Source organism: Polypterus senegalus, chromosome 4, assembly GCF_016835505.1.
Source record: "Polypterus senegalus isolate Bchr_013 chromosome 4, ASM1683550v1, whole genome shotgun sequence".
Lineage (NCBI taxonomy): Eukaryota > Metazoa > Chordata > Cladistia > Polypteriformes > Polypteridae > Polypterus > Polypterus senegalus.
The window spans coordinates 144,723,483-144,738,312 of NC_053157.1; the positions used below are offsets into that span (position 1 = coordinate 144,723,483).

Here is a 14,830-nt window from a genome sequence, read left to right on the forward strand (position 1 = left end):
GGAGATCGTTCTTCCCAGACACTATGCGACTCTTCAATTCCACCCGGGGGAGTAAATGCTAACATTATTCAAAATTATTGTCTGTTTTTACATGCATTTTTATTCCTCTTTAATTTAATGTTGTTTTTTGTATCAGTATACTGCTGCTGGATTATGTGAATTTCCCCTTGGGATTAATAAAGTATCTATCTATCTATCACAGCTTTAGACTGCTTATTTGAAATATGGCAAGGAATGTGGCTTTTTGATACATGGGCACACCCTGTCTATTTACACTTTACATGGGAAAAACTACTGCAAAATTAAGTTTTACAAATTAATCATGTGCTTTTGACATGAACACACATTTTCATTTACTGAAAGTGTTTGTTTCACTTGAGAGGGTACATTTCACTTTTGTTTGACTTAGGGTTTATAAGAAAGATGCATCTAATACCGAAAGAGAGGTTCATGATGAGATCACATGTATCAACAATGTATCACAATATCTCATATATGGTAATATCTACATTTCAGAATTGCTTGGAGTTAAATGGAATGAATAAATCCACCTGTTTTACTTTGGTGTGCATAACATTTTGATATATTTTCCATATGTGAACATCAAATTTACCATATTTCACAGCCTTGTCAATGTTGGATTGATCAAGCTGCACAGACCATTTACCAGCTACCACACCACATGGATGAATGATTTTGCACACAATGTGAACAAAATTCACTATTTTGTTCTTGCTACATGCTAGAATGGATTACATCTTGTTTCTGACTAATGCACAATTTGGTTGATCTGGAGAGTATTAGACATAGCTCAGGCATTTCAGCTCCTTTCCATCTAAATCTAAAACCAGAGAGAGCCTGCTCCAAATGTCTCATCTTTTTGTCTAGTTTATTGTATTGTAAAGGCCAGCTTTGATTGCCTGTATCCTGTTCCATTTTCTCAATATTTGTTGCTTAGAAATAACAGCATTATGACTGGATTTTTAACATGTAAACAAGATTTTTTATAATTTGACGTTTTTTATTCATATTCAAAGTATCAGCATTTTTACTGGAGCTTTATTGCACATTATAGGGAATTTGTCAATCTGCTGTACTGAAGGCTGACCACTGATTTCTACCCACACAAGAGTAAAAAAAGACATATGCCCACAAGTTATATGTTGAGTCTTGAAGGATCTTAATCCCAATCACACCTCTAATGTATTTATTATAGTCACTGGCATACTTATTCAACTTATACTATGAGAAGAAGATCAGTGTCATAATTGCCAATACTATAAGTTAAGAAATACCAATTAAGAATACCAATCAAAATAGTAATGTATCCTATAAAGAATATAGTTAGAAGCTTGGCAAATACTGATGCTGGAGTCAACAACATAGATCCTTCTTACTCCAACTGAAAATCACAGGAATAGACAAATTTTCATGGCTATGTTAAGCACATAGCAGGAACCAACTCTGGATTAACCCCCAGGATTATAAAGGGGCCACACATGCATACAAAGACTAGCAGGTTAATTTAGATTTAATTTAATATTCTCTCTTTTGGGGTATTAAAGGAAAACCAGAATGCCCAAAAAGTATTCCACACAGATACTAGAAAAAATGCAAATTTCACACTGATAATGACTCGGTTGTGATTCTAATCTACTTTTCAGGTGCTGCGATGCAGCAGTGTTAACTATTTCAAAGATGTAACTCTAAAGTGACTACATAGTTACAGAACACTTCACACAGTGAAAAAACTTACATTCACGTTTCTCATTTTCTGAAAACCAAAAAAAACTGAAGAAAATAATGTATCTGGTGTTTACAGTCACTGGACAGCACTGCACAAGCAAAGGAGAAAAAGCAGCCAAGACTGGAGAGGACCACATACATAAAATAAGAAGCTGCTTTCCGATCATACTTTGGGAAGAAATGTAGTCACCTGAGGCCTCATGTATAAACGGTGCGTATGCACAAAAATCTTGCATACTCCCTTTTCCACTCTCAAATTGTGATGTATAAAACCTAAACTTGGCGTAAAGCTACACACATTTTCACGCTAGCTAGCTAGCTTGTATATGCAAATTCTCCGCTCGGTTTTGCAAACTGGCAGCACCCAACATCAAAGCAGTGCTTTTGTTCCAGTGTGTTTTTTTAGATCCACATCCCTGACGCGGCTTTATCATATACACTGAAATTAACTGCATATTGTTTATTAGTTTAAGGCATCTGATTGTAATTAACCTGTAACAATATAATGGTTCATGGAATGGCCAAACTGTTCCAAATACCATACCTGCTTTAGCATTGCTACTCTCACTGCACCTCCTTCTTCTTTCAGCTGCTCCCATTAGGGGTTGCCAAAGCAGATCATCTCTTTCCATATTACTCTCACTGCACCACTTGGAGTATTTATATCATTGTATTTGAGTGTGGAATCACAGCTGTACAGCAGCTGATCAGAAAGAGAATTATCAGTATAGAGCATCTAGCACACGCTGCCTCAGCCATGCTGCCTATTTGAACTGCTCACATACGGCAAACGCTTCAGAGCCTTTCCTGTACTGACCTTGCGGTTCAGAAAAGTTTCATCCCAAGAACTATTAACGCAATCAATCAGTCCATCAAGTGCTCTTGGTAGAACTGTTTGTACTTATAAGTAAAATTACCTCACTGTTAGTGCTGGGTAGTATGACCAAAATTCTGTATCACAGTATTTTTCTAAATTATCCCAGTTTCACGGTATTCAATGATATTTTTTTCCCATATATGAGTGGATGTTAACTACAATTTCCACTGCAATTACTGCAGAAGACTGGCTAAGAATAACCTATTACATTGTCATGAGAATTGTACACTGCATAAAAAACATTTTAATATGCACACAAGTATTAATACAGGTTTGCATGGCCACATAAAGTGATAGTTTTCAAGGGGGTGGCATTAATGAACAGAAGGAATCACATTGCATGACAGTTGCAGTCAAAATATAGTACCTTTTAGTTGAACAAATTTTGCAAACAAAAGATAAAATTTTGACAACATATTTTCAACCATCCAAAGAGGCATTTAGACTTAGTAAAATATTCAGAGGTGCTTGTCAAAAGTTGTATTGCACTGAACATGTCTTAGAAAAGGAATAAATAATGAATATTTTTAAAAAACCAACTACACTTTCTGTTAATGTTAACAATCTCTGTCCACTAACACGTTTAAGTGACTTTTTAAACAACTTTACCTTCATTAAACTGCATAATATTTAAACTAATAAATAATAAGAATCAAATAAATAATAGTGCAACTTCCGGTAATAATACTATTACTTCAAAACTTCAAGCCCAGGTGCATTATACAGTATTCACAAAATAAAAATAAAATAAAACAAGTGCAACTTAGTGAGCTATCTTTACCAATTGAATCATCATTAAGGCAAACTGCATTAATATGGACCTTGCTTCAAGCTAAGCTATATACATAAATATTAAAACTGCAACTTCCATTTATAATGCTATTTGTGGTATAGCTCTACAGAAGCATACTAGGGCCACAATGAAGAAAAAAAAAAACTATATGTCGAGAATAAAGTCGACATGTTGACTTTATTCTCGACATTTCCACTTTAATCTTGAAGCATATGTCAAGATTAAAGTTGACATTTCCATTTTATTCTCGCCGTTTATGTTCAGACTAGCAAAATACCCGCGCTTCGCAGCGGCGAAGTACTGCATTAAAATTTTTATTAAGAAGAAAATTTAACCTTTTTAAACTGAGGGAAAATATGCCAATAATTATTTTTTAAGGATCTCTTTGTATACCATGTTGTCAGTTCGGCCCTCCGGTTGTAACATGACCAAGCTGTGCGCTGAGCTTACTCTTGAGCATTCAACGTACAGTTGGCCATGTGAACAGTAATCTTGTCTTAAATCTCACAGCTTGGATTGCTGCTGTCATAATCGGTTTGAGTTTCATGGTTTGTTTCAATTACGACAGTATTTGCAGGATTTGTTGTGTTGAAGTGACATTCAACATCTGTCAAGCGTTGTAAGCACAGAACTGGTTTCATCGATAAAATCACATTCAGCTTTTGAGAGTTTAAACATTCATAAACATCAAAGTGTCCACTACTGAAATCGTCACCTGTGAATCTAAGATGTTTAAGAGGCATTGGCGGTTGTCGAAAGGTGTAAAATATTTGGCCATTTCGGTACACTTGAAAGCGACAACCGAACAATTCAGCGGCAGCCATCAACTCACATGCAGATGCATAGGTGAAGGGCTTAAGCATTTCACTCTTATAGTGCTCCTGTGTAGTAAATTATCTCCTGTACCGTCATCAGTCCACACCTTGAACCTGTCCCAGTCATTCAATACATAAGACACAATGTTCCTCCGGATATCAAGAGTGAGCCTGATATGGCCGTGCAATATGTAACAAAGAGAATGCAAAAGGTAGGTGCCATCTCCGGGCATGGAAACCTCTCAGTAAGTGACAGTTCTTTGATTGATAGTGATCACCTCGATAGACATGGTAATGGGGGTTGGAATGATAAAGGAAATGGGTACCTGAGCAATGTAAAGTAAGTCTAAAATACCTATACAATAACTATAATTGTAATAAACAAACAATAAAACAGCGGAGAAGCCGTGGATTAAACAAAAAGGCTGTAGTTATCAGTAGGGAGACGTGAATCCCGTGGCGAAGCAAGGAAGGGAATGTAGAGACCGGAGCGACGGACGGTCTTATATAGGCAGGCAGCCAACAATGTGGAAGGCGTTGGGATGGGGACCCAACGCCACCTCACACGGTGACCGAGCTGCAGGCTATGGACGTATATATGTACGTAAGTAGGATTCAGTTAGCATTGGGAAACCCGTGTACCAAATTTCTTGAAGATGGGCCCATAAGTAACAAAGACTGTTGAAAAGTTCAATATGGCGGCCGACAGTGGCATCATACCACCGAAATAAGTACGTACATTGGTTTTGGTTAGCTCAGGGAAGCCGCCTACCAAATTTCGTGAAGATGGGGCCATAAATAAGAAAGTTCAACATGGCGGACGTTGTCGACTGTTATGACCGTTACGTGTAGAATTTTGAAATGAAACCTGCTTAACTTTTGTAAGTAAGCTGTAAGGAATGAGCCTGCCAAATTTCAGCCTTCTACCTACACGGGAAGTTGGAGAATTAGTGATGAGTCAGTGAGTGAGTGAGTGAGTCAGTCAGTCAGTGAGGGCTTTGCCTTTTATTAGTATAGATTAAAGTCGACATTTCCACTTTATTCTCATAGTTTATTTTCTCATTAAAGTAGAATGTCTTAAACTAAACTTCACCCTAAAGTCAATGTTTAATATACTAGATTTTCTCAAACCCCATCATAAGTTAATGTAGCACATTAAATGCTTTTTGTTGTGATCCCCAACCCAGTTGTCAATCGCTGCACATTTCTTAAACTGACTTCCTCCGCAGGCAGGGATCGCCACACAGAATCCATTCACTTCTTGATATTCCTGCTCTCTGAAAATTTAGAATGCTAAGGTAAATACTTAATATAATTTTCATGATGAAATGCATTAAAGCAGGCATTAAACATGCATGGTAGTGAGGCCGTAGTGCTGCTTCCTCGCAGTAAGGGGTCCCCAGGTGTATGTTCAGTATAGAGAACTTTATGGCAGGTGTGACGAGGCTTCAAAAAACTGGATGTATGAATGGGTATCACACAGGTTTAACTTAAATATTGTGTAAATGTTGGGTTTGTGATCTGGTGGTTGGAGACAGGAACACGAAAATCAATGGATGTTCTTCTCAGCTGGCTTTCTTTATTGCATGCATGCTGTCTCTATATGACGCACCAAACCCCCTGTTCCTATCCTTTTTCTTTCTCCACATAACCAATCACCACACGATAAATGTCTTTGTGAAATTAAAACTAGTTATAAACTTAAGACGGCTTTCAGAACTTTAAAAAAATCTTTGTTATACATGTTTAAATAAGTCATCCATTCAGGAGTGTGCGCATCCCACCAAGCATTGTGTGCGAGGCAGGAGCAAATCCTGAAGGAGGCGCCAGCACATTGCAGGGTGAATACGAGCAACACATACACACTAGCAGGGTCAATATACTGTAGCATAACAAAACCCTACATTCTTCATGACTTTGAAAGGAAACTAAAGCACGCAGAGTAAAACCACCAGAACAACATGCAAATTCAAGGCAGGGAATACCCGGGACCCTCTTGCTGCGAGTCCCAGGCTTAGCAACAATAAAGTGTATGTATTCATTAATAAACTGAATTATAGAATACACAGCAATCAAGGAGGTAAAGAACAAAATTCCTCCTTTACAGCTTTACCCTTTTGTGTTTAAGTAAGCTAGGATCTATTAGCTCGGTCAAGATAACTTTTAAGTAAATTTAATGCATTGTGATGGCAAATGTAATATAATGGTATATCACTGTAATTTATGTTTCAATTGGTTATGCAAATATATTTAACACATTTTTGCCATATTTCTCTATTGTATAAAAATAAGCTTACATTTACACACATATATAAAGTATTTAAATTTTTACTGAGAGCAAGACACTATATGAGCTACAAAATAAGGCCTTTTTTGAAATTTAATCACCCAGGGGGAGAAAACAAAACTACAGCCTCAGGCCCAGAAATTGGCAAAATATTTTGAGCATTGCGAAAAAGACTTAAGAGAGAATTATATATTGAAGTTGTATTAGTTATTGGGCAGATATTGTAAATAATTCTTTGATGAAGATGATGAAATGGGGGGCAGCTAGAATACAATACATTGCTGCTCTCTGTTGTATCTTAATGAGTTAACTTCTGAGTACTGTCTTGTTTCAAGCGATCAAGACTTTGGACATTTTCTCTGAAGCAGGCCACATGGACACAGCTGGAGAGACAACAGTGCCTCAAACAAGTCCTTGTTCCTGTTATAACAAAGACTACTTTTTTGTTGGTATTGATGTAGTGTCTTCACACTGTTGTTCTTAGGAATATTTTTCAGCGTTACAAGTTAAGTGGTTTTCTCTTTAAATTCCATGTGATTCTTGCTTCATTACTTGTTTTGATATGTGGTGTGCTTTGGGTTATTTTTGGATTAGCACTATGCTGAAGTAAAAGAACCTAGTTTTCGGAAAGCATGCATCCCCTGCAAAATACAGTACAGTTACCTCTTTTCATGTTGTTGAAGTTGTCTGGCAAAGTGTTATGTTCATTAATCATGGGGTATAATTTTATAAAGACTTTATCCTTGAGCATCGTGTGCAGTAGCAAATGTAGAAATTTGACTGTCATGATACTAAACGTCTATGTAAATTCTACAGTATGTGAATTTGCAAGTAACAATGTTTCAATGTTATGGTGAAACTTTTAGAAAACAAAATATGCCTCATTCATACCAAGCATTATAAGCACCCTATCTCACTGGATCCCTTCAGGATTAAACCATTAAGACATGGCAAATATTTGCAATAAAATCAAAATTATTTTAGGGTAATACAGTATTCAGCTGTGCCTTACCTTGTCATTCCAAAATCAGATACTTTGACAACAAGTGACTCATTTACTAAGCAGTTCCTGGCAGCCTGTGAAAAAAATGACACAAAAATGATCAAAAACTTTTAAATGATGGGTATAAATCAGGCTATGCTACATTCATGCCCTGTACAACTTGTTCTAGGAGTAGAATGTTTAAGGACTGATGCCCTTTTTTTGATGCTAACCAGCTCCAGTAACCATTTCTAATAGCACAAAAACAGTGATACATTTAAACACTATTTAATTTAAGATTTCATAGTTTTATTTTTGTAAAACTGTATAGTTTTTTTCACTCGTTACAGCTATTTTAAAAAGCAATGCATTAACAAATTAGCTAAAAATCATTTTCCCTTAAAGGCATATTAAGTTTGTATTATAGACAGGGGTTTCACTGTTCAGAAATAAAACATCTAACTGAAATAAGCGCTCCATCAGAGAAAACTCTTCCGAACAGAGAGAAAACAAAAGCATTTGGTTTGTTTGCTGTATATTCTCTTAGAACTCATGGACCTACTACTGCATATCCCCAGCATGTACGCAGACTTTAGGATGGCTAATGAGTGATTTACTCCTTGTTGAGAATTTTTGTTTCCCCACTACCTTGCAGCATGCACCCTCTCCCAGCAACCTGAGAATTTCTTACAGTGTGCCAAATTATATGTATAACAGATAATGAACACTAACCTGTGATTTGTACTAACAAAAACTGCAGTCTTTCCTGGTAAGTGTTACTCATCCCCATTTAAACAAAAATGTCTGGATAATCATCAACCCAATCTATCTACCTTTTAAGTCTCAGACTTTAACAGGCTGGACTGTTTAGTATTCCAGAACCTTACAATTCTAAATCAGGCAATTATTGAACAGTTAACAAAAAACATCAAAGAATAAACCACTGGTATTTGGGGTTATTTTGATAACAACAGACATTCCTGTTGAGATGTTCCCATAGGTTGGTATTTAATATCATGTCTCATGAAAAGTAACCTGATTATTAGAATCATAGTAAACAGTAATAACACTCTAAATGTTATATACAAGAGTAGGATTGATGCACAAATCTAAATCATTTTAACACTGAAAAAATACTCACTTAATAAATGAGTAAAAAAGAACTTTATGAATCACTTTCATCGACTAGAAAAAATAAAATCATATAGTTACCAAGTCTCTGTGAATAAATCCATTCCTTTCCAGATACTCCATTCCTTCACTAATATCTTGACACATACTGATTAACATCCCTAAGGTGAAATGCCCCCGTCTTTGTCTGATGTAGTTCAAAAGACAGCCATGTTCCATGAATTCTGTCACAATGTATATAGGTTTCTGTTGTGTGCACACACCATAGAGCTGAACTAATTTAGGATGAGATAACTGCCTACAAAAACGAAATAAAACAAGAAAATTAGATGAAACAGTTACACAGTATATACAAAATAATACAGTAGTTCAAGTTAATTAGAAATGGTTTCTCCTATACAAAACAAATTCATCTGGCATGATTGGAATCTAGCGTAAACACAATATAAAATGATCACGATTATGCCAGAAACAATTGGTGACGGCCTCTTTTACTATTCCTTTAAAAATGAAGAGTATTTTTTTCTTGAGATTTCTCCAGGAAGTTTTTAGGAGGATTATTAAAACCTCAAGGTGGTTTTAGTCAGTCAGGCACTTTCCAACCCGCTATATCCTAACACAGGGTCATGGGGGTCTGCTGGAGCCAATCCCAGCCAGCAGAGGGCACAAGGCAGGAACAAATCCCGGGCAGGGTGCCAACCCACCGCAGGACACACACACACACACACACATACACACACCGACACACCAAGTACACACTAGGGACAATTTAGGATCACCAATACACCTAACCTGCATGTCTTTGGACTGTGGGAGGAAACCAGAGCACCAGGAGGAAATTGGCATATGTATTCAAATATAACTATATGCATAGTATCCTTTTTATCATCATTCTTGGCGCACTGTGTAGATTTTCTTTTTTTTGTGAATTATTTTATTATTTTGTTTCATTATTACTGTTGCTCGCATGGGTTCCAAACCTTTAATAGCTTCATGAATCCTTTTTTTGTCTTGTGTTATGTTACATCATCAGTGTGAGGGTCTCTCAGTGTTCACTGTGTTACCGTGTTTTCCCGAAAATAAGCCCTAGCATGACTTTCAGCCTGCTCTGTAATATAAGCCCTACCCCAAAAATAAGCCCTAGTCAAGATTGTCAACTGAAAAGTAAGGCACCTAAGGCCAGGATTATACTTCACGGAACATGACGCATGTGCCCTTAAACATCCATTTAATTCCGAGAACACCTTGCCACAATATCTCTGAAAAGGATGTGTAATGATTAGATCCATCAATTTGTGGATGCGCCCATTCCAGCAGCATTGGCGCAAGACAAAAACAAAATCCCTGGACGAGGCATCAGCTCATCACAAGGTAAACACAAGCACACACATACACAAGCGTCTTTGTAGCTTTGCCAAATCCCCAAACCTTCTTGTCTTTGGATGGAAAACTCTGGAAACCCACCAGGAAAACATGCAAACTCCAGGCAGGGATCACAAGGGATGTGACTCCCTGTGAGACAGCAGCGCTACCACTCTGCCACCGTGCCACTCCATATGTGTAACTATTAACAGTATTCATTATTTAAACAAAGTTAACAATTTATCTGTAAAATGTAACATACACTTTAATGCATTTCATCATGAAAGTGGTATGAAGTATAACTCTAAAAATTCTAAATGTGCAGAGAGCTAGAATATCATAAATTTTATGTGTTCTGTGTGGCGATCTATTGCTGCTTGCTGCTGCTGTCAGGTCAGGAGGAAACCCCAGAAGCGCGTAGCAATGGTGTGCTTTACTGATAAACTACGGGATTAAAGAGGGTATTTCGAGTTTAAAGTCGAAATTTCCACTTTAATCACAAAATAGACTTTTTCATTATGTCCTTATTTTTTCTCTGTGGCTCAAATACACCGCCGTACATTCTGATGGTATTGTGAAAGTGCAAAAAAAAAAAAAAAGGCACAGAAGATGGTTTGTGAGACTTTTAAAATGTCATTACTTTGGGGAATATGCGATGCTTAAATATAAAAGCACCACAAATGTATTTGTATGTTGTCACTTTGCTTCACCATATCGAACCATTCATCAAACACCGAAGTACGCACATCGATCCTGGAGGATCCTAAAAGAGGCTAGAGTAGCAAGAAATTCAGACTGGAATTCAGGGTTTGAATGTGGAGAGTTATGACGATATTCCAGAAGAAGATGACATGACTCCATTTGGATAAATGTATATTGTTGTAAATGAATAACTATAAGATACCCCCTTTATATAAGCCCTAGTGTATCTTTTGGAGCAAAAATTAATATAAGACCCAGTCTTATTTTTGGGGAAACACGATATCTTTCAGAGGAGAAATTGCAACAACACTGTGCACTCATATGTTTTCTGTTTTAACATTTAATCCTGTTAATAATAAACATTAACAGATAAAGGAGTTTACCCCTTTGTGGCAGTTTGCACAAAGCGGTACATCATGAGTCACAATACAGATGCTTCATAGATTAACCGGATTCAAAGCCAAAGCACAGCAGTATAGAGAATGTAGTGAACAGCAGTTACAATGGGATTATGTAAAGTCACATGCAATCACATTAACTTTCTTTCCTTTCTCATACTGCTTGATCGCCTTCATTTTTGTGTCGAGATCAATTGCCTCTTTTCCTAACTGAACGTAGTCAAAACAGCTACAGTTAATAAACAGAGATCGAGATGAATGAGTTTTGGCATAAGGAGCTGGCGTGGTGAAAACTGTTGTTTGCCCGTGAGATGGTAAGGGCCATAAATCAAATGGTCTTAAGATGCATAGGTCATAAGTCGACAACTACCTGTACTTTATGTGCTGCTCTGTGCATATTTACTGTAGTTTGAAAGAAGTTCAGCAAAGATTATTCAAATTTCTGTATATTTTGAAAGAAATAATTTACTTGTATTTTTCAAATGTGTCCAGAAAAATAACAATAGAAGTGATTAGTGAGTGAAATAAAGTAATACATAAATCTGTCTGGTATTACTTCTTTATTCACTTTAAATTGCTCTCTTTTTTCAACTGACATATTTTTAAAAACTGAAAATGATGGATGAAGTAAAACTAACAATTAAAGCTCAACCCATATTGACTAAGCCTTCACACCACTGGTTCTCATCCTTTGTTGTGTCACAACCCAGTTTTTCAAATGCCAGTATGTTCGCCACCCACCAGGAGGGTGGGGGCTCCCTCCAAGAATGTAGTGCTATCGTAGGGGTTAGTGTGGTGGTCCCCCTTGGTTAATCAAGCAAGATCATCGAAGTGGCAGGAGGAGGGTCGGTCCTGCACGATCACCAGAGCATTAGATGAATCAAGCACAATCTTCAATGTCTTTCCTACTTTGTGAATTGAGCTCAATTGTCAGAGCGGGGGTGAGGGTTGTCATCCAGGACTGGCAGTGATCAACCTTTGATGATACCACTGTGAATTGAGCATGTTCCTTGGAATATTGGATGGAGTTTTGTCCGTGGTTGGCTGCGATCCACCTATGATGGTGGCACTGTGAATCAAGCTGTATTGTTGCAGCGTTTGAGGTGGGGGTTGGGGGGGGATTGGTGATATGGTTCATTTGGGGTCAGCCGTGGCACATCTGCAATGCTGCCACGGCCCACAGGTTTGGAACAGCTGCTTTACACCATATCTAACAAAAATATGTATTAACCAAAACTTTCTAGCAAATTTTTCGAAATTATTCCTCAGTCCTAATTTATTGTGGTAATGCGATATTCCAAGGCACCTTAGAAATTAAACTGCTATAACACCATGATCTTATTTTTTATTTATTTAAGATGGATCCCTTGCATTACTCAAGCAATTTGCATTCAGTTCTTTTCACGTTTTGTAATCTGATTGGAGAAAATTACTTTTATATGGATATAAATAACTATGCATAATAAAATCATAGGAGATATTTAGCTGCTTACTTGTGAAACTAAAATGATGAAAGATAAATGTAATCAAAGCACATAATGTAAATATCAAATTGCTAGTAATGCTTTAATATCAGATTAAAAAAAGTAAGAAAATGTCCACATGGTGTAAGTCATGTGACTTCAGAGACTTAATTAACTGATTTAAGTTAGTTGCTTCATCACATTTTCTTTATTAAATATTTATGTAACATATTCAAAATAATGGTGATAAAAGGAGGCAACAATACTATAGGATCACATAAAAATATATATTTTTGCATTTTATAATATCATGTACTGTAGGTAAAAACAGAGACCAAATAGACTAGTTGCATCTAAACTAGCTTTAATACACACTTGCAAAAATGTAATCAGTTAATGCACTATTATAAATTGCTGGGTTTTTTTTCATTATGGAGGGTCTATGGCTGAGTGTAATTCTTATTTCTTAAACACAACATTTTTGAGAGAAATACAGTACATGCTGGAGAGTTAAAATCCAAGTTTCAATCGAAAATTACTGGTTGCAAGTATCGTTGATGGATAGCAGACCATTGAGGGACTTTGCCAATAAATACAGTATCATTGAAATGTTGACACTACAGATAATGCAGCTGTGTGGTTGTTTTTAGTATATGAAATACTGAGTATATGTTTGTTCAGTGTATGCATAGTAAGTCACAAAGCTATGTATAGGGAGCTTGATTCCTCTTTATTTATAATTAATGCAAAGTTGCTTGCATTTCTTACTTTTACCATCATGAATATCATGTACCTTACCTGGCACTGTTTTGTTAAGCTTTTACTGTGCATGCATTTCTCCTGGTGTTTTATTATCTGTACTGGGATTTGTCTTACTGTCAATAGCAGATATCAGATGAGTAAAAAATATAAATAGCCAAAATGCACAAGTTAAAGTAACATCTCTAAAGGTAAATTTGAAACTGAAAACCAATCCATAATTGAGGTTGCACAGAATGCTTCTGTTTTAAGATAGGCGAGTTTAAAAATTCACTAATGGTTTTCAATGTGCGTTTCATACATTTCAAAAATGTGTACAGCATGCTACATTTGAGATATCTCAAGCTTTCCTTACAGATTTCCTTGAAGAGTAAGTGTGCCAAAATGAACAAAATCTATCCACTGGGAGTCAAATTGATTAATGTGGACAGAAAGACAGGCAGGACAGAAGCAGCTGGTGCTTTCACATTACTGTATATGGGAGCACACACCTAAGAAGTGATGTAATGTAAAATTTTTGAGCAACTGTATTTGTAGGGAACACCAGCAAAACAATGTATCTACTCACTTCATAACTTTTGCTTCTTCAATAAAGTCCTCTTCATACATTGCCCCTTCACGGATTGCTTTTATTGCCACTTTATGCTGTGCTCTCCATTTTCCTAAACGCACAACACCATATTGTCCACTTCCCAGCTCCTTCATAAATGTCAGCTCTGAGGGATTTATCTCCCATTTGTCTGGAACAGATTAAATAACATACAAAGTACATACTATGAACAAACCAAACAGAATAAAATGTATAAACATTACATCATCAAATTCAATCCCATTACAACTGACATGGCTTCCTGTTCTACAATATATCTGTGTAAGAAAACATTTTATTTCCTTTACATAAATTAACTCCATGCACATAGTCATTTTAATTCCCATTACAAGATAACTGAAAGACAACATATCTCAGCTGAATGGAATATTAGGACAGATCTTGGACAGAACTCCAGGTCACAGTACAACTTGCTCAAGCTCACACTTACTCACTGGTTAAATTTCAAACACTAAGTAACATAATCTATACTAATAAAAGGCAAAGCCCTCACTGACTGACTGACTCACTGACTGACAGACTGACTCACTCACTCATCACTAATTCTCCAAATTCCCATGTAGGTAGAAGGTTGAAATTTGGCAGGCTCATTCCTTACAGCTTACTTACAAAAGTTGGGCAGATTTCATTTCGTAATTCTACGTGTAATGGTCATAAATGGAAGCTATTTTTCTCCATATAATGTAATGGAGTTGAGCTCGATGGCCGTGGGGGGCTGAGTTTCGTGTGACATCATCACGCCTCCCACATAATCACGTGAACTGACTGTCAACGCATTATGTAGAAAACCAGGAAGACCTCCAAAAAGCGCTGAAGAAAACATGCATTATACAATTGAGAAGGCAGCGAAACAATAAGAAGCGAGCGAGTGACACATACTGTACAAGCATATTCATGCCTGCAGC

The 14,830-nt window shown here is 36.7% G+C and overlaps 1 protein-coding gene across 2 annotated transcripts in view; it reads right to left on the minus strand.

The window, feature by feature from the left end:
• Positions 1–14,830, minus strand: part of tec (tec protein tyrosine kinase) — a 281,624-nt gene that overhangs the window by 13,620 nt on the left and 253,174 nt on the right. For both annotated transcript variants that reach the window (XM_039751403.1, XM_039751404.1), the window contains 3 exons: positions 13,884–14,055; positions 8,713–8,929; positions 7,531–7,595 (listed from right to left, as the gene is read on the minus strand). In XM_039751403.1, coding sequence (XP_039607337.1) covers positions 7,531–7,595; positions 8,713–8,929; positions 13,884–14,055 — 454 coding nt within the window. The remainder of the gene's footprint in view (positions 1–7,530; positions 7,596–8,712; positions 8,930–13,883; positions 14,056–14,830) is intronic.